Below are 27,749 nucleotides of genomic sequence, written 5' to 3'. Positions count from 1 at the left end.
ATTGGGACAGAATTTGTGCTATCTTTCAATTGAATCACCCTCTTTTTTTTATAGATTTTCGTTCTGCAGGGTTGAAACAAGCAGGAATTACATAGTAACATAGTAGATGACGGCAGAAAAAGACCTGCACGGTCCATCCAGTCTGCCCAAGAAGATAAATTCATGTGCTACTTTTTTATTTGTACTGTCCTCTTCAGGGCACAGACCGTATAAGTCTGGCCAGCCCTATCCCCGCCTTCCAACCACCAACCCCGCCTTCCACCACCAGCTCTGGCACAGACTGTATAAGTCTGCCCAGTACTATCCTTGCCTCCCAACTACCAGTCCCGCCTCCCACCACTAGCTCTGGCACAGACCGTATAAGTCTGCCCAGCACTATCCCTGCCTCCCACTACCGGCTCTGGCACAGACCGTATAAGTCTGCCCAGCACTAGTCCCGCCTCCCAACCACCAGCCCCTGCACAGACCGTATAAGTCTGCCCAGCACTAGCCCCGCCTCCCAACCACCAGCTCTGCCACCCATTCTAGGCTAAGCTCCTGAGGATCCCTTCCTTCTGCACAGGATTCCTTTATGTTTATCCCATGCATGTTTGAATTCCGTTACCGTTTTCATCTCCACCACCACTCTACATGGAGTTAGGTGTAACTATAAATTATTTGATGCACTATTAGCAGTAGCAATCTCTACTATTATAAAAAATTGGAACAATCATAAACTGGTTTCTTTTTGCTTTTGGTGGTCTACTGTATGTATGACTTTTAAATATGAAAAAATACTAGCTGAACGTACCAATTCTTTACCGGTATTTCATAAAACGTGGGAACAAGTAGCCAATTTTTGTCAAATTTCAACTGCTACTACTTATCATTTCTATACCGCTACCGGACGTACGCAACGCTTCACACTTGAACATGGAGAGACAGTCCCTGCTCAATAGAGCTTACAATCTAATTATGACACACAGGACAAGTAAGGGATAAGGGTTAGGACAGACAGGACATATCAGGGATAGGGGACAGTTGAAGGTTTAGGTTTAGGAGTTAAAAGCAGCATCGAAGAGGTGGGTTTTTAGTAAACCTGTCTGTTTTATTCTTCTTTAACCCAGTGGCCTAGCAATGGCGGGGCGGTGGGGGCGGTCCACCCCGGGTGTCAATGGGTGGGTGGGGGGTGCTCCGCTGGCGAATTTCTACCAGCTCTGTCCACCCCCCCCGACACAGTCCCCACCTGCCTACCAGCTCCGTCCACCCGGCACTGTGCAGCGTGGCGCCTCGCATCTGCAGCGCTGCTGTAAAGACAATTGCCTCGTCGTCCGCCTTTCCCGCACTGTGTCCCGCCCTCGAGGAAATAGGAAGTTATATCAGAGGGCGGGACACAGTGAGGGAAGGGCCGACGACGAGGCAATTTTCTTCTTTTACAGCAGCGCTGCAGATGCGAGGTGCCACGCTGCACAGTGCTGGGTGGACGGAGCTGGTAGGCAGGTGGGGACTGTGTTGGGGGGGGGGGGGGCGCCAACGCCAGTAGGGGGGCCGTGTTGCCCTGCACCCGGGGGGGGGGGGTGCGCAGCAGCAATCCGCCATGGGTGTCAACCAACCACGGAACGCCACTGCACTGTACTGTTTAAGATGCTTTCCTTTTCCTTATGTGACTTGTAGAAATGACTGCTTATGGTATGCTAGAATTGCTCTATAGGTCCTGAGTGTTTGTATTCTCGGTATGCCTAGTACTGGATTTTGGAGGGGGGGGGGGTGTTAAAAAATGACCAACCCCGGGTGTCAACTACCCTAGGTACACCACTGCTTTAACCGTCTGTAATGGCATTCTATATTTAAGGATATTACATTGTATAGAACTTTTTATGACATCCTGGTTAGGACTGTGTTTCTTTTGTTTATTTGTATATTTTTTTTAAAACTTAATAAATACATTTGAACTTTAAAAAAAAAAAGAATTTGATGCACCAAGGCCACAGCAGGCAAAGAGAATTGTCTAAGCCTCTTGAAACTAGCGGCCAGGCTCAAGGGCTTTGCACAGCAGCTGCATTTCTCTGAAGCTTCCTTGTTTGTTGTGGCTAAATACCTGCCACACAAAGCAACCCATGATGAGCCCAAACAAAATGCAAAACAAATAAACAAAGCCAGGTCTGGTGCATTGTGTCTGATGCTCTCTCTCTTCCTGCAGTTTTAATCCCCTGCTCTGTTCATGACTGTGTATGAGCTCAGGGTGAGTGACTTGAGCTGTTGTGCCAGAGGTTTACGCCCCTGACAACAGAAATAATGTTTCCAAATGGGACAGTTTGCACGGACCACAAAAGTAATAAAGTGGATTGGGTTGAAAATGGAGCCCCCACCTCTAAACTATTCTAACTTTTACAATGTGGAGTATAGCGGGGGGGGGGGGGGGGGGGGGGAATAAAGAACACTGACCCTTCCCCTATACACAACCTTATGGAGGATAGGCCTACCTCTGACAATACAGGAACCATGGCAGTAAAGAAGATATGACATCCCAGTGATGTAAGCAAATAGCAGGTCAATAGGCTAAGCGCCAAAACTGTGCACTTACACTGGAGACCGCACTGGCCATGCGCACATGCGTCGGAACTAGTGGCAACCATGTCTTGCACACAGAAAAACTGTATTAGAACATGTCAGACTGTATGCACCTACCGCTGCGCAAATGCTGCCTATTTAATAACTTTCCATCATGTGGAAGATGTATGCAATCATCAGTCCAGCACCAGCAATTTTTTTTTCAACTGAGCTCTTCATGGAAACCAGAAAAAAAAAAAGAAAAGAAAATGGGCTTGCTACTGGCAGAATAGGGATGAAATCTTCAGTAATGCTACCGCAGAGAGTGCCAAGCTTTTTTGTTTCATTGGAGCTCATGTTAAAGCCCTGTCCTTGCATTTGCACAGAACAGCAGCTTCATTAGAAACAGCAGAACACAGGAAACTTCTGGATTGCAATCAAATTGTGCTACCAATGAGTTTGTTTAGGTTTAACAGCAGCTGATCTAGCTGTGCAAACAGTTCCCGCCTTGGTCTTAACTCCCAGATCAGCAGGGCTGGCAACAGGTCAGTTTTTAAGGATAGCCTAATGGATATGCTTGAGAACAATTTGTATGCCTACAACCTCTTGTATGTAAATTCCTGCCATGCATATTTATTAGGGATATTCTGAAACCTTGAGCCCCTAGAGCAGCCAGTCTGGTTTTCAAGATCTGCACAATGAATATACACGAATAAATTTGCATATAATGGAGACAGCGCATGCAAATTTTATCTCATGCATATTCATTGTGGGTTGTCTGAAAACCTGACTGGCTTCATGTGTCCCGAGGACTGGGTTGAGAAGCCCCGCTTGAGGATTGGGGTGAACACCAAGGAGGTAGTAGAGCAATAAGGGAGGGGGGAGAGTAGTGAAAACAAAGAGCTGCTCATTGAAGGCAGGGGTCTGCACAGTTTTCCAGAGCTGCCAAATTACCTAGTTCCAGGCTGGATATTTTGGGACATCCCTGGTTTTGAACTTAAATCCCAAAGCAGTGTGGGATTTGCATTGCCTGATCCTGCCCATTGAAATCAGTGCTGCAGGTCCCATAAAAATGCATCAGAATTGGGGACTCAGATATCCAGAATCTGCAGCCTGGAACTGGGTAACTTGGCATCTCTGGTTTTCACCAATGTTACTGCCAGTATTGGCTTTCAAATGCTTTCATCCTGCCACAGAGCACCTTCTTCTAGAGTTCAGAGAGTAATACGTACAGGAAATATATCAAGATGTGATTGGAAATTCTTTGTAATCAAGCAACTGACTTACAATACAACTGGAAGTATTTTACTACTTTTTGATACATTTTCTTAGTCGCTGATTGCATTTTTTGTGGTATTTGAGCCTCTCCCCTCCCCCATACATTCTACACACTTCTATTAGCAGTACCGTTTCCGGGGGAGGGGGGGGTCCCCCTTTACAATACTGTTTGAGCCCTTTATCTTCAGTAGAAATGGGAAAGTCTCAGCTTAATACCATTTCTTCATCCCCAGGGAGTCGCTTTATCTCCTGTGCCTCAGTTCTAAGCCCCTGCTGTGCTTCTTCACTTTTGCAAGGAAAGATTATGTTACAAAGAGATTGGACCAGAAGATCTGTAAACATTTTGGTTTTATACGAACTGTAAAAATGTCCTTTATTAATACAAGATGGTACATCTTTATATTGATCTGCTGGTGGCTTTAAAAAGATTCAATGACAAACCACTTTTCACTGTATTAGACCTGTTAATACCGTAAAAAAAACAACCCAGCATGTCAGATTAAGCTACATCACTCAGATTTATAGACACAGTCTGTCAAAAGAAAACATCCCCAAACTTCAACATCTATGGTTAAGTTCCTTTCCTTCTCATGGAACAGGGTTTTTTCTTTTTTTTTTTCACAAACCAATGCTGTTCGATTGTAATGTTTTTTTTAATTAAAAAATTTCCCCTATAATTGGGAGAGCAACTTCCCTCTCTATCAAGTAGAAGGAAGAGTGTTTGGATCCAGTGTGAAGTGGACCGACAGACGGACTCCGTGCCAACATTGTGTAGTGTTTATTTCACCTTTGGTGTGCAGTGTCTCATAATTTCAAGATAAGGCACTGAAAAAAATCTGATTATTGCTACCAGCAACACAGCTGGATCAGTGCTGCCTCTGGCCTGGATTGGAACTCGGCTCCGGTGAATCAGAGTATGGATGTTGTGTTCAGAGAGAGAGCATGGAACAGTAGCATTCTCTCTGCCTGGGGCTAGTGCAATAACCTACAAGCAGTCAAGTTTCTGCAGGTTCAGCTGGTGCCCAGCCTTACAGCGTGGGGGTGGATTAGATGGGGTATTTGTTTTCTGTCATTATCTATTTTGTGAACAGCTAATCCACAGATCCAGTAGGACCCCAAAGAGTAAATCCATTGCTCTCTCCCAATGCTAAGTACTGGCTTTTCCAAGTCTTCCTGGCTAACAGTGATTTCTGGGCTTCTCTTCCAAACACTTTTCAAAGCCCGCTGCGTGAACTGTTTTCACCACATCCTGTGCCTAACAAATTCCACTACGTAAGTGTTCACTGAATAAAAAAAATCCTCTCTTTGATTTCAAGCGTGCTAAGTATTAGTTTCATGAACTCTGCCCTAGTTCTAGCACTATTTGAAAAGGCACGAGGCCGTTCCCTATTTACCCATTCCATGATTTTATACACCTCTCCGATCTTGTTCATCTTAGAGAACAAATTATTTCTGTCCAATTTCGTTGTAGGTCTTCACCTATCCATCCTCAAGGAGTAAGAAAAAGCCTGTGTATTAAATCTGACATTCTAGCCAAAAACTGTTTAACATAAATATGCAGCTTTGCATTCAGGAAGGGAGATTTGGAAAGCCCAGGCCACTCTCGTGGACCAAGACTGGTTAAGGCCTAAACTCCCAGAAGATGGGTCAAGCTTTCCACCACAGTAGCTATCTTGGTGCATTCAGTAGTCCTAAGGTATAATGAAGAAGATATCTGTATATTATCACACTGTTAGGGCCAAGAAACCCCACCGGAACAGGAAGAGGGTTAAGAAGCTACATGCTTAAAAATCAGATTGCAGAAAGTCTTAGTGGTTCTAAAACACCTATAAAATTCCCTTCTTGTTGTGGATTTTAGTTTGGGGGAGTGTGCCAGGATTGAGCAATGTCTGGGAAGCTGGTGAATAAACTGGCCTCAATTCACCGCTGGTCCATTTTAAGGGGATGGAGATATGGATGACTGGGAAATAGGAATGAAAAATAAAAATGGAGGGGGGGGGGGGGCAGGGGACTACCCCTCCCCTGCTAGCAAATGAAGGATCGTACTCCCAAATAGAAAAACCATAGAGCACCAAAGTCCATAAATTGCAGACAGAGCAGGGGGCCTCGCCCCAGTCAGAGCTGAGGAAGGTGAAAGAGGGGGCGCTGGGAGTTTACACTGGTTTCAAACACTTGCAGGTTATTAAGTAGTAGGGTTTTTTTGTTGTTGTTTTTAAACAGATGTTCTCAAGTCCTGTAACCACATCACACACAAACTGCACTTTCATCTAGGAGAATACAAAGCCCTGGCTGGAACAAAAAGGCACTTGAAGAAAGGAGATCCTGGTTATAGATGTTGTGCTTCCCCCCCTCCCCCGCTAACCTCCTTGTCACACTCACAAAATGCTAATCACTTCTTTCAGCTCGATGACCTATATACCGGGAGACTGCCTGAAAGAGGGAAAATAAGAAATGAAAAAAAGCCTGCGTGTATTTGTTAAAAGAGACCTGTTGTGATACCGGTGACGTGGAAGAGACCTGCCTTTTCTGCTCGGGCTGGTTCTGTGAACCGTGTCAAGGAGACCTGCCCTGAAGTCTGTGCACTGGGTAAAGGAGACCCTGCCCCATGCCGGGGCTGAAATGTAGACAGTGTGTCAGGGCATCTGCTCTCTGTTCGATTGGGATCCTGCGGGTCACATAAAGGAGTGTAAATGTTGTTTCCTTTCTAAATAAAGGTTTTACATTAAAATTAACCTAATTTCCAGGCAATGGCATGCCCGAAGCCTCGTTTTCCCTTAACCTCAGCAAAAGAAGAATGTTTAGATCCACTTGTACTGTAGCAAATGGCGGCATGTCTACATCATGAGTCAGCAGAAACTGAGGCACCGTCATCTGACCAGTCTTATACTGAAGCAAGACACCTGTGGTGTCAATTACCAGCAAACAGAATGGCCAGGCAGTCTCAGCTCTGACCCAGGAATGGGCCTGAGGGCCACTGGGCCACAGAAATTGACACTAAAACCACCAAGTAACAGAATCCTCTAGGCACGGAGCCATTTTGTGGCCTCAAACTGCTCCCATGGATGCAAGGCAGGTCTCCTTGAAGCAGCATGGGACAAGAGGACTCATGCACCTAGGAATGAAGCATTTTCTCTGCAGGGAGGGATTGTGGGAGCTCCGAGACACCAAAGGTTGAGGGGGGGGGGGGGGGGGAACAGCAGTCAGAGAGAGAACTGAGCCAGAATAAGCTCTCAAGGATCAGTGGTATAGATGAATCCTAACATGGCCTATGAGGATCCTGAATGCTTGCCACCCTCTTTGGCTTTCCAAATGAGGGTGGTGGGAGGTGGTGATAATATACCCTAGAATTGGAGCCAACCAACGTGCTCTGCTTCCAAGGGTTCCCTCATGGCGATCCTGAAACAAGAGAAAGTCCCTATCTGGGTCAGATCGATGGGTCAATTCCCCTTCCTCATGGTCTGCCTCCTAACTGGAAAAAGAGACCTCCGCCCGTCACCTGTTTAATACCATAAATACTCCCCTCCCCCCAACACTGTTGCCTCCCTGAAGTTACAAGAATGTGCTCTACATCCCTCACACTGACCCGTTCCCATTAAAAAAAAAAAAAAAACACTGACCCTAGCAGGCCATGAGGAATCGCCAGGGATAAGTACCATCACTTACGGAAGAAAAATAAACAGCGTCTTTCAGCCCGAATTTAGCAGCAGGCTTCCTGATCGCCTGAGCAAGCATTTGGGATCCTTCTTGGTACCTATAATGCTTTTGGAGGTTAGGAGGGCTATGCATCAAAGTTAATCAAGCCCACGGTAAAACCAAGGGGGAAATAAAAGTTTTATCTGTCTATCGTTGCAGCTGTGTTCTAGAAACATCACATGAAATCAGGGCCAATTAATCCTTTTTGCAGATCCCAGCGATGCGTTCAACGCAGTCTCTGTCGTTACTGGCAAGAGAAAAGGATTATGGGGTTACTCAGCTGTCCGTACTCTGCAGCACAGGAAGGGAAGTGTTAACGTTGTCAGAGAGTTAATGGACTTGGAGGAAGCCGTTCATCGGTGTTAACCATGTGCAGCCGCCACTGGGAGACTGAGGAGTGGGGGGAGATGGTGCTTTTCTAGTGTACAACGGTGCTTTTCTCTGCTGAAGGGTTTGTGGGTCTCCCCCACCCCACCCCCGCCTCCATCGTGGCAACATCACAGCGAGATTTTCCCCGTCTGAATGCTCCCAAACAGCCTTTCGTCCAGAGGTGAGTAACACCCTTGCTTAGCATCCAGGAAGTACATGTGGTCTGTTGTGTTGCGAGGGTCAAAGCCTTCCCTCTGCAGGCGGGTCTTCTGGATTTTAAAGGTGCCTTGGAAAGAAGGGAAAAGCATATTAAAAGAGGAACAGTTAAGGCTTTCAGAGAATGACACGGAGACGGGGAACTGCAGTAACCACAGGGATGGGGACGGAGACAGATCTCACGGGGATGGGGACAAACTTTGTCCCCGTATCATTTTCTAGTTGGAAGGGTAGAGGGTGGTGGTGAGAAGGAGGGTTATTATAGGTGCTCTTTTTTATTATTGTTTTCTCTTTGTAATTTATACACAACAGTTGCACAGTATATTGTTCCTTTTTATACTTTAATAAAAAGATTTAAACATAAAATCATAAGTGTTCACAGCTTCTGCAGATGAGGACAGAGCCCATGGGGATGGGGATGGAGACAGAACCCACGGGGACGGAGTGGGGACAGTCCCAGTGTCATTCTCTAAAGGCTTTCGACAAGCATTACAGGGGCTCTCAACAGAGGGCAACCACAGGTGTGAGACCCCAATTCTCTTCTCCCCATCCAACACGTACTGTGGGACCCTCAGAACTGCTTAATTGCCCCTGCGCTCAAACTTTGACTGTCAGCTCGCTGGCACAGGGATTCACATACACACAATCTTTACCTTGTGGAGTCTGCAAGCGATCGTTTGGTAAAAGTCAACCTGCAGTTACCTTTCCCCTTCCATGAAGGACATAGGAGTTTAGTTGGGATCACCCTACAGAATCAGGCCATTTATTTGGGTTGCTCAGAGGAGTAACAGAGAGGACCCAGTATCTTTTACTCAAAGCAGCCCCCAGATCAGTTCTACGTACACACAAACCACCAAGAAAATAAACTGGACTTGAAATGTAGTGCTTGCACAGAATACAATGACTTTACTTAGGGAGAGAAGCCTCAAACCGGGGCACTGGTGAGCACGTACCTGTCTTGTCAACTTGCGGCAGGAAGCGGAGAAAGACGGGGCGGGCATAGGAGGGCAGGGCCTTCTGAAGCGCCTGGTACAGGACGCTGGGGCTCACTCTACCCTGAGGGTCAGCAATGGCAGCCATCCCCGCCTTCCCTTCCACACCTGAAAAAAGAGAGGGTCAGAGCGAGCAGAGATACCGACGGCAGCCTGAGGGGAGGTTGTAGGGAGGCCTGGGGTCTAATCTCGGCTTTGCCACAGATACATATTGCTGGCCAAGCCGCAGACGCTTGCTCTACATGTGCCTTGAACTATTTTTGTTGGTAAAGTGGAATCCAAACATTTCTGCTTAATTACATTTAAGTAACTTCTGCATCCTCTCCCTCTCCCCAATCCCCTCCAGTACCTGGAACTTCCACACCGTATACTGCCACATCTGTCTGACACAGGACACGGCTCAGTATGCCCTCCACTTCCATTGTGGACACGTTCTCACCCCGCCAGCGGAAAGTATCACCGCTGCGGTCCTTGAAATACATGTAGCCAAGTTCATCCATCACCAACACATCCCCTGTCAAGGTGTACAAAAAATACAGATGCTAATCCCTTCTAATTCTGGTTACTGCCCCTGCTTTTCCCCTTTTGCCCCTCTCTCCACCTCAGCAATACCTGTATCCCTAGTTATTGCCCCTGCTTTTCTTCACTTGACCCTCTCTCTCCCCCCTCACCAGTTCATGTATCTCTGGTTATTGTTCCTTCTTTCCCCCTCCTGCCCCTCTCCACCATCTTGGCAGTTCATGTATCTCTGGTTATTGCCCCTGTTTTCCACCTCCTGCCCCCCCCCCCTCTCTCCCCTCAGCAGTTCCTGTGTCTCTGGTTATTCCCCATACCTTTGGCAGGCTTTATCAATAAACTAGTACCTGACAGATATGCGCTGTCCCCCTTCTGGAAAACATTCAATGCAATCTTCTTATTGGTAGCTGTCTCATTCACATAACCATCAAATCGACGCAGAGGGTCCTGCTGGTTAATACGGCCCACGAGCAGACCCGGCTCCCCTGAAGAGAGAGGGGAATAGAGGGTGTGAGAACAGCCCACACTTCCACACACATGACAGGATGGGCAGGGGGGAGTTACAGAATAGAGAGTTCAAATCCCCAGCTGTCACTGACTCAGGGGAAGTCACTTTCTCTTCTGTATCTTAGATCCACCTATGAGGTGCTCTGGGGTTACGTTTAACATGTCTGTGTGAATAATAGTACACAATTGATTTCACGCGTGTGCTCTTGGGGATTCCACCCACTGAAAGGCTCAAAGGACTTGTACCTCTCACTGGATCACAAGTCCTAGCAGAGAGTGGAGCAGGGTAAAACCAGGCCCAGATCAGTCTATCCTGCAAACATGGAGGCCACTGGCAACCTCAGCAAAAGGAACTGCATCTTAACAATATAAGCCAAGCCAAGCCCACCCCCCTTCCCGGGGCAACCCCAAAGAAGGGTTTAAGTGCTCACCTGACCGGCAGGGAATGCACAGCCCCTGGGCATCTCGGATCAGCTCCATGGTATCCTCGTTCACTTTCAGCAGCTGGATTGGATAGACGTTGGGCAGGATCCGGCTGTTAAACCCACAGGCACCAACCTTCAAGAAGAAAGAAAGGGAGAGGGGAGCTGGCTCAATGGAATCTTCCAGAATCCAATAAAGAGAGATTCAGGAGAATATTCATGGACACGGTGGGTGAATTGTGGGATTGCCGTGGGGGAAGGGGTCGAAGCTAAAGAGAACCTTTCAGAACTGTCCTTCAGGGGAACATTCATGGACACGGTGGGTGGACTGTAGGATTGCGGGGACGGGGTCGAAGCTAAGAACCTTCTGGAACGGGAGAGGGAAACAGAACCTTCCAGAACTGTCCTTCAGGGGAACATTCTTGGACACGTTGGGTGGACTGTAGGATTGCGGGGGGGGGGGGGGGGGGGGGGGGGAGGGTTCGAAGCTAAGAACCTTCTGGAATGGGAAAGAGAACCTTCCAGAACTGTCCTTCAGGGGAACATTCATGGACACGGTGGGTGGACTGTAGGATTGCGGCGGTGGCAGGGGGAGGGTCAAAGCAAAGAACCTTCTGGAATGGGAGAGGGAAAGAGAACCTTCTATAACTGTCTGAAACCGAAGAAAGATAAGGACGGTTTAGATCTCTCCCTAATGCTAGGCAGAAAACTCATAGAACCTTCCAGAATACAGGATAACCAATTCAAGAGAAGTGTTTAGAACAAGACAACAGAGACTTTCAGAACATCGGAGACACAAGAGTTACCCTTTTCAAAAGATAAGACTTTTCTTTTCATTGGCTCCTTTAGTCAACCCTCAGACTCTTCTGCTCTGAAGCCTTTCCAGGCCTAGTGTGGTATATCAAGTGAAATAAATGAAATGAAACCTTCTCGAATATGAGGCAGAGAGCTCCAGGGAGCCTTCTGGGAAGCTCAGAACCATCCTCTCTCCCCCCCCCCTCCCATATTTCTGGGGAGAAAGCGAATACCTGGTCCCGGCGGCTCTCCAGTGCCTCCCCTCACCTTTCCATCCAGGTTGGCGATGCTACAGTTACATTCGGTGGCACCGTAGAACTCTCCGATCTGCTTGATGTGGAAACGGCGGGTGAACTCTTCCCAGATAATGGACCTCAGCCCGTTACCCACTGCCAGCCGCACCTGATGCTGGGTCTCTGCCTCTCGCACTGGCTGATTCAGGAGGTACCTGCAGATCTCCCCAATGTACTGCATTACCTGAGGTGGGGAAAGATTACAAACACGGTGGCCTAAAAGTTAGACAGAAATGGTTAAAACCATTTGATTAGTTTTTCTTCTAATCAGAAAGGGTTCCAGTAGGTTCAGTCACCACCTTAAAACGGAGGGGGTGGGGGTGAACTTCTGTACAGGATTTAAATTCTTACCCTAGGAACATTTAATGGGGTAATTCGGCGCCCATACCGGCGTCATGTCAGCAACAACGCACCTGCATTTAGGCCTGCCCCCACCATGTCAACAGCAGGCTTAAATTTGAATAGTAAATGTGACACTTTAGCATAACTTACAGTATTCAGTATGTTGTAAGTGGGAGTTTGGCCCATGCCTATGCAAATTTAAGCACCTTGCTATAAAATAATGGGGGAAAATGCTCAGCGGTTGAATGTGAGGTGTGATGGGCTGTCCCGGCGCTCAGTGTGGTTCTGTGCGGGAGACCCAAGTTGGATTCCCAAGTCTGGCCTCTGTTCCTCTCCTTTCAGCATCGGAGGGTGGGGTTGACAGAGTACACTCCGGGCGCGCACACGCACCACGAGTGAGATGTAAGGTTCTCCACTGCCACCGGCCGAGGACCAGAGCAGTGGAGGCTGGGCTGCATGCGGAAGCCTCGTACTCAACTGTAGGCGTTATGGAACAGCAGTGACTGCGGTGTGCTACTGCAGAGCTCCCTAATGGTGACTTAGAATTAGTGCAGACCAAGCTGGAATGCGGACGCTCCTTACCGTGCAGTTATACTTCACACAGTCATCCCAGAAACGGCTGGCTGAGAACTTCTTCCTAATAACAACGGTAAGGCCATACAGGAGACACTGCCCGACCCCCATGATGTTACCTAGAGAGAACAGAAGACAGACGTTACTGAAATCAAAGGTTAAGTGGCTTTCTCCACAACCGAAACCGCTTCCTGCTACTGCCCCTCTTTCTGCCAGCTACTAACTGTAACCTAAAAGCCCCATAATATCCATTCTCCCCAAAGTTGAGGTGTACCATCCCCCCCCCCCTCTCCCCTCACACTGGTGTACCATACCGGCAGAGTGATAAAGTGGCAGGGAGTTATACAGGATGTCATCCTGACGCATCCGGAAACCATACTGTCCAAAAGCAGCGATGCGATAATACCTGTAGAATGAGAGAAGACAAGCCGATACGAGTAACAAAAAAATGTTACAAGCTTATTGAGCAGGCGCAGAATAGCACCCTAGCCAGTGTAGCTGACCGTGGTTGACATTCCTAATCCCAAAGACAGCAGGCACAAGACCCCCACCTCGTGGTTATGTGGTAAATGGTGGCAGAAGTGGGATTAGAACCCATTCAGAAACAAACATAGAAAAATGACAGCAGATAAAGACCATATGGTCTTCCCATCCATGTCATCTACTCTCCCTATCACTCCCTTAGAGATCCTATGGACTTGTCCCAAGCTTTCTTGAATTTAGATACTCTTTTCGTCTCCACCACATCCACCGGGAGGCTGTTCCACAAATTCACCACCCTTTCCGTGAAGAGTCTGTTGCCTTTCACCTTCATCCTATGCCCACCTCGTTCCAGACCTTCCTTTCAACTGAAAGAGACTCGCCTCCTGTGCATTTATGCTTCATAAGTATTTAAATATCTCCCCTCTCCCGTCTTTCTTTCAAAGAGTACATATTGCGATCTTTAAGTCTGTCCCCATATGCTTTATGACAAAGACAACTGACCATTTTAGTTGCCGCCCTCTGGACTGACTCCACCCTCCTTTTGAAGGTTTGGTCTCCAGAATTGTACACAATATTCTAAATGAGGCAGTGGTGTGCTGGTAAATGTTTAACAACAGGCTCTCTCCCCGGTCCCCCTCTGCGCCCCCCCCGTCTCCCTCTGCACCCCCCCCCCCCCAAATTGCAGAGCTGGCTATAGCCGGGGAGAAAGCCTGGGGGTGGGGGGGGGGGGTGGCAATGCATTACTCCAGGAAAAAAAAATTAAATGATCCCAGGTTCCAATCTAATTCATGTTTAATGTGTGATAAAATGCCATAAATAAGTAAATAAATATAAACTTTTAATGTTGAGCACCTGATTCTCAAAGTGAACATATTCCAAACACTATAATGAAAATAAAATGATTTTTTTTCTACCTTTGTTGTCTGGTGACTGTTTTTCTGATCATGCTGGCCCAGTATCCGATTCTGCTGCTATTTGTCCTCTTAACTCCGTTTTCAGGGCTTCCTTTCCATTTATTTCTTTCCTTTCATCCTTTCTTCTACATTTCTGGTCCTCAGCTTCTGCCTATTTTCTTCATCCATGTGCAGTTTTTCTCCTCTCTTCCTTTTCCCTCATCTCATCTCCTTCCTCACTCTTCCCTCCTCTCCATCCATGTCCAGCATTTCTTCTCTCTCCCCTGCCCTCCATCCACCCATGTCCAGCGACCCTTCTCTCCCCCTGCCCTCCATCCACCCATGTCCAGCGACCCTTCTCTCCCCCTGCCCTGCATGCACCCATACCCAGCGACCCTCCTCTCCCCTGCCCTGCATGCACCCATACCCAGTGACCCTCCTCTCCCCTGCCCTCCATGCACCCATACCCAGTGACCCTCCTTTCCCCTGCCCTCCATCCACCCATGTCCAGTGACCCTCCTCTCCCCTGCCCTGCATGCACCCATACCCAGTGACCCTCCTTTCCCCTGCCCTCCATCCACCCATGTAAAGCAGTGACCCTCCTCTCCCCTGCCCTGCATGCACCCATACCCAGCGACCCTTCTCTTCCCTCCATCCACCCATGCCCAGTGACTCCCTTCTCTCCCCTGCCACCCCCTCACAAGTTGTTCAGCGAATTCTCCTCCCTCCCTCCCTCTGGACCCGGTCCCTCACCGACCTGACTCTGAGTCACCCTGCCGTTTTTAAAGCGCGAACCGGCAGCGGGGGAGAGTCAGCGCTGGCAGCAGGCAGGCAAGACTGCCTGCCCCGAAGAATCTGAAGGACAAGGGTGACTCCTCAGAGTCAGGTTGGTGAGGGACCGGATTCGGAGGGAGGGAGGAGAGCCGGCTCGCGCTTTTTAACAACCGGCTCGCAAGTCGGAAGAAAATTTAACAACCAGCTCTTGCGAGCCGGTGCGAGCCCGCTCCAGCACACCACTGAAATGAGGTCTCACCAGAGTCTTATTCAGAGGCATCATCACCTCCTTTTTCCTACTGGCCATTCCTCTCCCCATGAACCCAAACATCCTTCTAGCTTTCGCCATCGTCTTTTTCTACCTATTTGGCCACCTTCGCTTCCTAATTTAGATATCGGCTTCTGTGCCTTGTCTTAGGGATGGCTGTGGACACTGTGATTTAAGGGAGGGGGCAGGGAGCAGCCGTGGATGTTAACCCACCTGCTGTGAACAACGATAGCAGCCTTTGGCAACCCTGTTGTCCCCGAGGTGTAGATGTAAAACAGACGATCTGAAAAAAATCCCACAAAGATGACTCGTTATTTGGGGGTGGGTGGGTGGGGGGGAACAAGCAGCAGAATGTTTTCTTCCCAAATCTCTACACCCACCACTGAAACTCCTGATAAGGGAGCTGAAAGCACTGTTAAGCAATCAAAAGTTGCAAGACAGAGCTTTGCTATGAGTCAGAGGCAGTAGGAGGGAGCACAAGCAGCTGAGAGCAGTGGCATAGCTACGGGGGGGGGGGGCCTCAAACTGGCTCCACAGCCCCCAGTTTGGCTGGTGGGGGTCCCACAACCCCTGCCAGTGAAGGCATTAGTCCCGCGCTGGTCTTACATTGCTGGCATCCTGTCCTGTTTTTCAGCTTACGCATACTCAGTTTCATTAAATCGAGAGTGAACGGCGCTGAAAGCAGGACAGGGCGCCAGGCAATGTAAGAGCAGCGCGGGACAAACACTTTAGCCAAGGTACCTTCCAGCAGTGGCGGGGGAGTGGCAGAAGCGGTACCTTCCAATGGCGGCAGGGAGGCAGAAGTGGGTGGCGGGGGAGAGCTGTGGCAGCGGGATAGGCAGCAGCAGTGGCAGGGGAAGGGCAGCAGTGGGGAGGCAGAAACAGTGGGGGAGGGGGGGAGCGACAGCTGCAGGGAGGCAGAAGCAGTGGGAGGGGGGGCAGAGGTGGCGGCGGGAGGTAGGCCAAAATGTGCCCCCCACCTTGGACTCTGGCCCCCCTTCCCGTCGGTCTGGCTACGCCCCTGGCTGAGAGAGCTCTCAGACAGTTAAGAGGGGTCTTCTATTGGACAGAGGCTGAGGGATAGAGAACAGCAAGGCTTCCTGCGTCTTCCAGAATATTCCTGCCGAGTAGCACAGGAAACCTCAAAGCAACCTGTGGAGTGACCTCCAGAATTAAACCAAGGTCCCGAGGTTTAAATGTGGACATTCTGAAAATAAATCAAGCAGGAAATAAACTTCATGGTGGGGAGGGGGCTGTTTTTCACCCAGCAAGCTGGCTGAAGCCTCCACCAGCTTTATCAAGGAATTTAATGGCCAGAGCAGGGGGCTGAGAACCAGGGTTCAAATCCCACTGCAGCTCCTTAAGTCACTTAACCCTCCATCGTTTCAGATACAAACTTAAGACTGAGCCCTCTGGAGACAGGGAAATACCCTCTATACCTGAACGTAAGTCACCTTGAGCTATAACTGAAAAAAGGACTGAGCCAAACTGAAACAAAACAAAACAAAAAAGAGAGAGAAACAGTGGTATGAACTGGCCAGCTTAAGGAAGCCTGGTCTCATGTTGTGGCTGCAGCTTATGAGGATTTTCTAAACCCTTGGCACACTGAGCCGGGCGAGCTGAGACATGGCAGCCTGTACTGTTACCATTTTTAGCTCATACATGTGTCTCCGGTTGTGAAATACACAATCTGCTGATCTGAGGCTACAGCTTCTCCTAGGCATCCCTCGAGAAGCGGCTGCTCCTCCTCATCCCGCGACTGTCTCAGCTGCTCAGATCTTGTGCCACCAACATGCAAGTAGGGGAAAGATCACACCAGACTAGCCAGAAAGGCTGCCAGGCAAAAGGTCCTGCCCTGATCTGTCAGGGCGGGGAACTGAAGTCAAGAAATGTTATTCAGCCCTTCTGCTCCAGGACAGCAAGACACTCTCTTATCCTGCTAAGAGTCATCGCCCTTAGGGGTTGAAATGGAGACAGCAGATTTGGGGGGGGGGGGGGGGTGGTTCTTAACATTTTCATGCCTGTTTGTACATTTGGCACATACACTGGCTACAATGCCACAAAGTGTCTCTCTGTAATACATCTAATATCTTTGCACAGCACTGGATATCTTGCTTAAAAAAAAATCTCCTTTATGCAAACTGCAATGTGATCTGTCACAGAACATATCCCATGCTTTCTATGACACTTTCACTCTGCAGTAAAGGAGAACAGTTAAAGACAATTTTTACCACTATACCAAGTTAATGCAGTTGAAAAATTCAGAACAGTACCGTGCAGGCATTCCAAGGTCTCAATTTTACAGAAAAGGAGATTTAAGGGGATGCATTAGACCCCCCCCCCCCCCCCCCCCCCCCGCAAACACTGCTGTACAAGAGGTGCAAGACAGTTGAGTCAACAAACCACACACACACACAGCAGAAACAGTGGCAAGATTACCGCTAAATCCTTTGGCGGGACACAGGACTGGAGATTTTGACGCAGCACCCAGAAGTGGGTCGAGGTGCTCCGAGCCGGCGGGCACCACCTCAGGGTTAAAGTCCCCGCTGCAGAATTTCAGCATGTTTTTCCCTAGTAGTCCATTCACCTCCATCACAGCTGCAGAAGAAAAGGAAAAATAAAAAAAATGCCCCATCGTATTAATTAAAGTTGCATGGCGCAATACATCATCAGACACGTTAGATTAGACAGAGCACAGAGAGGCTCATATCCGGATCCCTCATTCTCTGAGGGGTGCTGAGAATCCAGACACCCTGCTCAACTCATTGACATCACAGAACTATATACTGTTCCTTGTATAACTCAGACACAACGTAAGAATCAGCCATACTGGGTCAGACCAGTATCCTGCCAACAGTGGCCAATCCAGGTCACAAGTACCTGGCAGAGACCCAAATAGTAGCAACATTCCATGCTACCAATCTTTCCTCCAGGAACCTGTCCAAACCTTTTTTAAACCCAGAAACGCTAACCACATTTACCACCTCTGGCAGCGAGTTCCACAGCTTAACTATTCTTTGAGTGAAAAAAGATTTCCTCTTATTTGTTTTAAAAGACTTTCCATGTAACTTCATTGAGTGTCCCCTGGTCTTTGTACTTTTTAAAGGAGTGAAAAATGGATTCATTTCTACTCATCCTACACCACTCAGGATTTTGTAGACTCAATCATATCTCCCCTCGTCTGTCTCTTTTCCAAGCTGAAGAGCCCTAACCTCTTTAACCTTTCCTCAAACGAGAGAAGTTCCATCCCCTTTATCATTTTGGTCGCTCTTCGTTGAACCTTTTCTAATTCCGCTATATCTTTTTTGAGATACGGCAACCAAAATTGAATGCAATAATCAAAATGAGGTCGCACCACAGAGCAATACAGAGGCATTATAATATTCTTGGTCTTATTTTGCATCCTTTTCCTAATAATTCCTAGCTTCTTATTTGTTTTTTGGCTGCCAATGCACACTAGGCAGAAAATGTCAGTGTATTTTCTACAATGACACTCGGATCTTTTTCTTGGGTGCCGACTCCTAGAATCAAAAAACTATAAATTTGGATTATTCTTCCTAATCTGCATCACCAAATAAAAAAAAAGTGACAAAATACCAGGTCAGATACAGCTGCCTAGGTATTAACGCAATGGATTTCTCATTCCATTCAGAACATCGGAGTGACAGCCTACCAATGCCACCGGAGAAACCCAGCCTAACATCCCCTCCCTGAATTATTCCAAGTTCCTGAAGATGAAATCAAAGCTGTATTCAAATTGTGGCACAGAAGAGGAACTTGGATTTGGAGCACAGATGTGACTGTGGAAGTCACCCCTTCCCCCTCTCAGGGGATATCAGTGATGAACCTCAGGATAACGAGGAGCCCTGGAACCAAAGGTTCTAAAGTGGATTTTAAAAAAAGACCTTCTTACACCTGCATGAGCAGCCATGGTCTAAATTCAGAAATGGCGGGACTAGGAAATATAACCTTGAAAGCTGTGATCACACTGAATGTCACAGAAAGTAGGGTGTGCGCCACAAATTCTCATCTAGATTGGGTGTTAGTGGTTATGAGAAAGTGGGGGGCAGCAGGCTTCCACACTTGTCCGTAGGACTGGATGGACAAACAGCATTAAAATGTTCATGTCCTTGTCAGAGGCCCCACCCCCAAGGCATCAGCCAGTCAGCGAGTGCCAATCTCAACTCAACGTGTAATTAAACTCTGGAATTCGTTGCCAGAGAATGTGGTAAAGGCGGTTAGTTTAGCGGAGTTTAAAAAAGGTTTGGACGGCTTCCTAAAGGAAAAGTCCATAGACCATTATTAAATGGACTTGGGGAAAATCCACTATTTCTGGGATAAGAAGTATAGAATGTTTTGTACTTAATTGGGATCTTGCCAGGTATTTGTGACCTGGATTGGCCACTGCTGGAAACAGGATGCTGGGCTTGATGGACCGTTGGTCTTTCCCAGTATGGTAATACTTATGTACTTATGACTTTAATTCGGGTCCTGTCCCGTAACTTCCATCCCGGCCTTAATCCCTGGGCTGCCTCTCCTCTTTCCGGACCTGAAACACAGGCAGTAAAGCTCCCGGAACGGAACTCCTTCAATTGGCAGGACCAACACAAGCCACACGCTTCACACCCCATCATCACAAATGACTTACCTGCGCTCAGCTCTTCTCCAAAGATCAGTGCCTTGGATTCGGAACTGGCCATGCAGTGTGCCAGAGAGTCCAGCCTGAGGTTGAAGTTGATCAGGGCGGCCTGAATGCCAGCTTTGGCCATGCCCAGCCAGAGCCCCACGTACTGCGGCCGGCTCTCCATGAAAAGCGCAATGATGTCCCCCTGGCGGAAGCCCCGTTGGGTCAGGAAGTTGGCCACCGCGTTGGCGTACTCGTCCAGCTGCCGGAAGGTCCATTTCTCATCTGTGCTCTCGTAGATCAGGGCTACCTTGTCAGGGTGTCTGCGTAATGTCTCCTGGAAGACCCCCGGGATGGAGGTTTTGGACTGCTGATGCTTTCTCAACTCCCACTTGACACGGAGAAGAACAGTCAAACCACTAACATTTGAGGGGAGGGGGGAAATAAAAAATTAAACCAATTACTCTCAACACCCAAATACAACAGCAGGTCTAACCTGGCCCTTGAAGCAGTCCGCTAGGTCCTTGGGCTACCTGAAAATCGATTATGTGCAACCACACAGTAAACACCCTGGCTACGTTTCTCCTACCCTATCTATGGCAGACAGATCTCATACTTAAAAGGTTCAGTCCCTAGCTGCACCCTGCTCCTCAGGGTCACTAATGGGAAGAAAGACCGAATCGTTTAGCTTTAGTAAATCATGATTGAAAGACCCACACTGCCTGCCGGGTCATTCCTGTGTGCACTGCCAGTCACGAGGCTGTCTCTCTGTATCTAGGACAATTACATAAGTACATAAGTACATAAGTATTGCCATACTGGGACAGACCAAAGGTCCATCAAGCCCAGCATCCTGTTTCCAACAGTGGCCAATCCAGGTCACAAATACCTGGCAAGATCCCAGAAAAACTCAATACATTTTATGCTGCTTATCCTAGAAATAAGCAGTGGATTTTCCCAAGTCAATTTAATAATGATCTATGGACTTTTCCTTTAGGAAGCCATCCAGACCCTTTTTAAACCCTGCTAAGCTAACCGCCTTTACCACATTCTCTGGCTCTCTTTCCTGATGGGAAAATGAGGGTCTGGGATCCCATACTGAACTCAGTCCCAACTCCTTGGTAATAATCTGTAAAGCCATTGCAACTAGCAAGGCTGAGGTCCTAAACATTAGGCCTGTTGGTGGGCACTGACCAGTGTGCCTGGGTTTCTGTGGAGTTGAAGCCTGCTGATATGAACCCGGCTGCCCCTCATCTGTGCTTCATTCTCTGCCTTCTCTTTTACCCTTATCACTACTCTAGGAAATGAAAAGGAGGAGGAGACAGGGCCTGTTTCCATACTGCAGCCTTCCTACCTAGACAGTGGCTGAGGGCGATTAAGCCTGGACTAGTTTCAGTGTCCAGTATCACCACTGGTGCAATGCCACTGGTCCCAGTTAGTCTCTGGCTTGGAGTAGCTTAATGGCTAGTGCAATAGACTGAGAACCAGGGGACTGGGTTCAATTACAATTACAGATCCTTGTGACTCTGGGCAAGACACTTAACCCTCCAGTGTCCTGGTTCTTTTTAACATCTTTGTGAGCGATATTGCAGAAGGGCTGTCCGGTAAGGTTTGTCTCTTTGCTGATGATACCAGACTCTGCAACAGGGTGGACACCCCGGAAGGTGTGGATGACATAAGGAAGGACCTAGCGAAGCTGGAGGAATGGTCCAATATTTGGCAACTAAGATTTAATGCTAAAAAATGCAGGGTCATTCACTTGGGTCACAAGAATCCAAGGGAACGGTACAGTATAGGGGGTGAAGTGCTTCAGTGTATGAAGGAAGAGCGGGACTTGGGGGTGATTGTGTCTGATGACCTTAAGGTAGAAAGGGCAACGGTCAATGCCAGAAAGATGCCTGGGTACATAAGGAGAGGGATGACCAGCAGGAATAAAAGAGGTGATAGTGCCCTTATACAAGTCTCTGGTGAGGCCCCATTTAGAGTACTGTGTGCAATTCTGGAGACCGCAGCTACAGAAAGATATAAACAGGATGGAGTCGGTCCAGAGGGCAACTACAAAATTGGTCAGCGATCTCGGTCATAAAACATACAGGGACAGGCTCACGAACCTCAACATGTATATGCTGGAAGAGAGGCGGGAGAAAGGGGATATGATAGAGCGTTTAAATACCTCAGTGACATTAATGTACAGGTGAGCCTTTTTTAAATGAAGGAAAACTCTGGAATGAGGGGGCATAGGATGAAGTTAAGAGGAAAAAGGCTTAGGAGGAATCTAAGAAAATATTATTTCACGGAAAGGGTGGTGGAAAAATGGAATGGCCTCCCGGTAGAGGTCATGGAGACGAGGACTGTGTCAGAATTGAAGAAAGTGTGGGACAGGTACGTGGGATCCCTTATGGAAAGGAAGAGATAGTGGTTACGGAGGATGGGCCATTTGACCTTTATCTGCCGTCATATCTCTCTGTTTCTAAGTACCTGTATATAATATGTAAACCACTTATATCAGAAAGGCTGTATATCAAATCCCCTCTCCATCCCCTTCTCTGCCACTAGTTTGCACCGAGCTCTCTCAGATTACATTGATGCGTCTCCCCCATCCCTGGGAGGCTGTTCCAGGCATCCACTGGCTTTTCCCTGCAGAAATATTATCTGTGTCTGCCCCCGCTTGGAGTCTCATCTCATGACCTTAGAGCGTTCTGTCCCCTGGGTACATCTTATCACCCAACACACTGAAATGATGTGCTTATTCACGGGAACGGACAGCCTCACTGCCAGGAGTGGGGGAGGAGTTTGCTGGTGCAGTTAACCCACACGATGCCCCTTTGGATCAGCAGTTACCTGTTCCGGGCAGGGGGCATGCGGTGTGAAAACACAGGCTCGGAACCGATAAGTCTCTCTAGTGGCTGAATCTGGGACAGAGCTCCTGGCTCCCTTCCATGACACAGAATGTCTTTAATCCGGCCTGGCACAAAGAGATCCATTCAGTCGCTCTGTGGTCTCCCCCTCCCCCAAACCTCCTTCAATTGACTCCCAGAGGCCTCTTTAACCTTAATCCCCTCTACTCTCCAGATCATCAGAATGTTCTGAACAGGAATTTTCTGTCCTGGCTCATGCAAGACACCAGCCTGAAGGGTGGGGGGGTTGTTTACAGCTTTCAGTTACTTGTGTGTTTCATACAGTACATGTGTGTATCACAGCTCTGCTCACCCTAGGGATGTCTACACGCAGCGCACATCTAGTACACATCATCTGGTCACCATGCAATTGTGAAAAGATGTTTTCCACACGTTAAATCTCTTTGTAAAATGCTCCCCTTAAGGTACAAATTGGTGACAGACAGTGGCTGCCAGGAGAATATCAGGGGCAGTTGGGGAAGTGTATCCAGCAAACGAGGGCGTTGAAACCTGCAAGGATTTTTTTCTAATTCTAATTGTTATTATACATGAATGACTATACATTGTTAACTTTTTGCATCTAGCATTCGTTTCCATATTACATACTGTAATTACTCAATCATTATTTATTTTATTATTATTAAATATATACTATCCTACATCACTCTTTGTACTGTTAATCACAATAAGCTCTTAGCCACAATGAACCAGATCTATTGGGATAATGTGGGATATAAATGAAATAAATAAATAAATACAAAACAATAGGCAGTCATTGTCCAACACTTTGAGAGTGCGAGGGAGAAAAACATCCACTTTACTGGCTACAATTCAATTTTTTATTGATCACAGAACAGGTTGAGGAAAACGCATCGCCCACTGACACCAGATCGCTATCATCAGTTGCAATGCCCTGCCAGCTGTCTGATGACGTCAGCTAGAACACAGATAGGGCATCTTCTGGCTTTCTCACTCTGCAGTAACTAAACTTGTACGTTAAAAAAAAAAAAGTAAATCAAGATTTTACCCAGTAAAAGGAATAGATAAAGAGCTGGAAATCATGAAGTGGAAATACACAGACATGTCACCAGATCTTACAAATAAAAAATACTACTTCTTCTCATATTTGGAAGCTTTACTGCAGCTTCATTGATCCCAGATGTGCCCAGCATGTTGCTCTCCAATGGCAACAAAAGTAACAGAACTACCTTAAACTTTTAAAACTGTAAAGCTGATTCAGGTTCTGCAGGGATGAAATAAACTTTAACCCCACAGTACTGTTTGGATGGAAAAGACACTCACAAGAGATCCCTGGAGGCCGTCTTGAAGATGATGCGGAAGTATCTCCAGCCCCCGCTGCTGATGTAGACGCCGAGGGTGGCAGCCAGGCTCCAGGACCAGGGCATTCCCAGGAAGCGCATCAGGCCCAGGGAGCCCAGGGAGAAGGTGTAAGCCCCGATCAGCTGCATCCTGAGGGATGGACAGAATCTTAGTACAGTGTCTGGTTCAAATTCTTTCAGTAACATCAGAAGGTCACCTGCCTACACAGCACAGCTGTGTGGGACGGCAGCCAAAAGTACTTAACCCCTTCTGAGTTTGGACTGAGACAGCGATGCTGTCAGAAGGAGCACTTAACCCATCAAGTCCAGACCGAAATGCACTTCCCTCTCAGGGTCTTATCTGGTTGAACAAGAGACGTAGTCAGCGAACACACTCAATCCCTTGAGATCCAGACTGAGTTATGCTACCTCTTGTACAGTAACACTTGGTCAGTAAATGCACTTAACCCCTCCAGCTTTCTCTCTGCCCTAGAATGGCACTAGCCTACAATCCGACTTCCTCCTTATGCCTGACCAGGTCAAAGGCTGCTCTTGCTGGAGACTGGCACTGTGGAGAAGCAAGGGAAGCGGGGTTATATAGTGCTTGAATCACAGCCTAACCTCATCCTAATCCTCACCCATGTTGCTTGCACAAGTTCCTTCCTCTGCATCCCAGCAGCAGAGGTCATCCTTCCCTTGGCATCGTCAAGAGCCCTTTAACCCAGTGGCCCTGCAAATCCTGCCACATTCTAAGAAAGCATCAGAGAAAAAAAGAACATATTCTGATATCCCCATTGGCAGCTTAGAAGCTCCACAACCAGGAAAACTTCCAGGAATGATATCTTCCCCAAAAGGGACCTCTGCTGCCCAGACCCAAGAGCTATTCCCTATCCACTCCTGCAGCCCAGGCGCTACATTTTCAAAATCCTCTGTTACACAGATCCCAAGCCTTACTTCCAGACCACCCCCTGTAGTGTTTTACAGGCTTTAGAAATCCTTTCTCCATTCCTATGTTCATGCCCAGTTCCCTGCTTTAGGTGCCCTTCGTTTACAATATCAGGGTCAATTATTGACAGCAGGAGATGACGGATCCCCACCCACTACTATGATGACCATACCCTCAAAACACCCAATGACACACAAGCCAGGAAGTTAAGATGATTGAGGCTTTTGAAAGAGTACAAACAGTAAATCACCCTTATGTGTGGACAACAAACACCACGATACCCCTTCCACTCACCATCCCCAGGATCTCAGAGAAATCCACTGATATCCCTCTCCAGATCTCAGGGGACCCCAATGACACCCCCTCCCCAGATCTCAGGGGACTCCACTGATACCCCATCCCCCTCTTACCCTCCCCAGTTCTCAGGGGACCCCACTGATAGCACTCCCCCTCTTATGCTCTCCAAGGTCTCAGGGGACCCCACTGATATCCCTCTCCTGGAATCCCATACCCTTCCCCAGATCTCAGGGGACACCACTAATACCCCACCCCCTCTCCAGATCTGAGGACCCCAATGATACCCCATCATCCTCTTACCCTCCTCAGGGGACTCCACTGATACCTCTCCCCCTCTTTATGTACCCCAAAATCTTGGGGACCCCACCCCCTCTTACCCTCCCTAGATCTCAGGGGACTCCCTCTTTTATGCACCCCAAGATCTCAGGGGACCCCCATCCCTCCCCAGATCTCAGGGGACTCCAGTGATACCCCTCCCCCTCTTATGCACCCCACCCCCTTCTTACCCTCCCCAGATCTCAGGGAACTCCACTGATACCCCTCCCTCTCTTATGCACCCCAAGATCTCGGGGGACCCTCATCCCTCTCTTACCCATCCCAGATCTCAGGGGACTCCACTGATACCCCTCCCCCTCTTAACCTCCCCAGTCCCCAGGGGACTCCACTGATACCTCCTCCCCGAAACTAACGTTTCTCAAGAACTGCGAGACCACAGCATGAAAGATACTAAAGAAATAATGACTTTCCCTCATCCCATTCCTCTGACCCACCAATGCAACTTTGCAATTACCTGCAAGCTGCACGCCAGAGCTCTCAGCAATGAACTCACTTAATAAACAAACAAGAACCTGGCACCGACTCCTCTAGCCCGCCCCGCACCATAGAGAGGAACCTAGCCCGCCACATTCTACAGACCAGCCCATCGGGGCAGACCATAGAGAGCTGCATAATCCCCCTGAATCATAGAGAGGAACCTAGCCCGCACACAATCTAGAGACCAGCCTAGCCAACCGCAGACCATAGAGAACAGGAGAGATCCCGCCCAGACCATAGAGAGGCATCTGGCCCGTCCCACTAACCATAGAGATGAATGCAGACCTCCTCCACACCATAGAGATTAGTCCGGTTTCCGGGCTGGCCACTCCCTCTCGCTGGTCTCTGGTAACTTACCTAACACAGCGTGCTCACTCCTAAAGATGCCAAAGTATGATATAATGTTTTTTTTTCCAATATATAATTTATTGCAAATTAAAAAATGTCTGGGAGTGATTGCAAATAAAATTATTATTATTTTTATGAGGTTGTTACTGCTCTGCTTGTATTAATTAAGCCAAAGTGATAACATTATAAATTTATGTTTGCAATACATTTTATTGAATTTCTGTAATAAAGAATAACAAAAAACATTGATGAAATCATACAATGACAAGTAATTATAAGCATAATAGTGTATATACCTTTAAAAATAAACATGTATTTTCATAAAAAACAAACCATATAACAGGTAACCAACTAACAAAAACTGCTAGCAAAAATCTGCCAAAGATGAGATATTCAAGGGTATCGCATTACCTTCAAGATTCTGTTTCAAATAATACCATCATTTATAGTAAATTATAAGTAGAGGAATGTGGTAGCCGTGTTAGTCCACTCTTAAGGTTATCAATAGAAATCAAACAAAATAAAACATGGAAAAGAAAATAAGATGATACCTTTTTTATTGGACATATTAAATGTATTAAGTTATGTCCAATAAAAAAGGTATCATCTTATTTTCTTTTCCATGTTTTATTTTGTTTGATTTCTATTGATAATAGTAAATTATCAAAGCGGAAATAACATACATCCCTGTTTACAAAGCCCTGCTAGCAGTCGCCAGTACGCTAATGCCGCTTTGTAAATGGGGGGTAGTGACATAGCATAGTAGGTGACAGCAGATAAAAACCTGCACGGCCCATCCATTCTGCCCAACAAGACGTAAAGTTCACATTTTAAAAAAAATTATGCCATTTTCTATATAAATTTTGCACTTTAAACATAATCTTGAAGGCGATGCAACGCTCTTTGGCTATCTCATCTTGGGTAGATTTTCACCAGCAGTTTTGTTAGTTGGTTACGTGTTAAGTTATATAGTTTCATTAGATTATTAACTATAAACCCAGTCATGGAAAACGGGGCATACATTTTCTTCTGAACATATCTCATATACTTTAAAAGGCTTCTCGCTCCTACAAATAGATCCATCAGCTGTTCTTTCTATCTCATGGACGGCTATTACAGAACTCACTAAACGACTGACGAGCTGAATTACATGGGGCAACCTTAATTGAATATTGTAAGAAAGAAATTATACCTAGAGGCTTAAGAGTTTTAAAACTCCCGAAAATGTTCAAGGATGACCCAGAATTTCTTTCTCAGTGAGCAGGCATACTGAACAAGTGCTCTTTAGACCTCATGGTACTTATTATAGATAAAACTACCACGGTTGCCTCTACCATAAAAGATGAAATTGACAAGGCTTTAGACACATTGAAGAATCAATGCACGGCCGACATCGTTTCATGACAACATGAAGAGTTGAAAGCAAAGATCGACTCATTTCACCGCTCTCTCCAGGAGCAGAAGATTAAGAAATTGCAGAGAGACGAGGGTGACTATGAGAAGGGAACCATATATCCATGGTTGCAACAAAATGGAAAATCCAATGCCCCCCCCCCCCCTTT

General features: G+C 47.4%; 1 protein-coding gene across 2 annotated transcripts; it reads right to left on the bottom strand.

Annotated features, from left to right (window-relative positions):
- Positions 1–4,163: 4,163 nt before the first annotated feature.
- Positions 4,164–25,887, bottom strand: SLC27A1 (solute carrier family 27 member 1). 2 transcript variants are annotated; one of them, XM_030197113.1, is made up of 13 exons: positions 25,817–25,887; positions 23,767–23,934; positions 19,592–19,986; positions 17,383–17,541; positions 15,157–15,226; positions 12,840–12,931; positions 12,535–12,644; positions 11,585–11,794; positions 10,532–10,658; positions 9,941–10,078; positions 9,427–9,591; positions 9,039–9,185; positions 4,164–8,155 (listed from the first exon to the last, which is right to left on the bottom strand). In XM_030197113.1, the coding sequence occupies exons 2-13, from the start codon at positions 23,931–23,933 to the stop codon at positions 7,998–8,000; spliced, it is 1,938 nt and encodes a 645-aa protein (XP_030052973.1). In that variant the 5' UTR covers position 23,934; positions 25,817–25,887; the 3' UTR covers positions 4,164–7,997. The 2 variants fall into 2 exon arrangements, with proteins under 2 accessions (XP_030052973.1, XP_030052974.1); XM_030197114.1 differs by lacking the exon at positions 25,817–25,887 and adding an exon at positions 24,422–24,548.
- Between the last annotated feature and the right edge of the window lie 1,862 nt (positions 25,888–27,749).

The sequence above is a fragment of the Microcaecilia unicolor genome, chromosome 3, assembly GCF_901765095.1.
Source record: "Microcaecilia unicolor chromosome 3, aMicUni1.1, whole genome shotgun sequence".
Taxonomy (NCBI): domain Eukaryota; kingdom Metazoa; phylum Chordata; class Amphibia; order Gymnophiona; family Siphonopidae; genus Microcaecilia; species Microcaecilia unicolor.
This window is presented reverse-complemented; position numbering and strand designations above follow the sequence as displayed.

Coding starts and splice junctions, on each gene's coding strand:
- SLC27A1 (XM_030197113.1), bottom strand. CDS start 23,933: ATGCAGCTGATCGGGGCTTACACCTTCTCCCTGGGCTCCCTGGGCCTG. Junction 19,987..23,766: donor ACGGCCTCCAGGGATCTCTT/GTGAGTGTCTTT, acceptor CTCAAATGTTAG/TGGTTTGACTGTTCTTCTCC. Junction 12,932..15,156: donor GCTATCGTTGTTCACAGCAG/GTGGGTTAACAT, acceptor CTCATTCTACAG/GTATTATCGCATCGCTGCTT.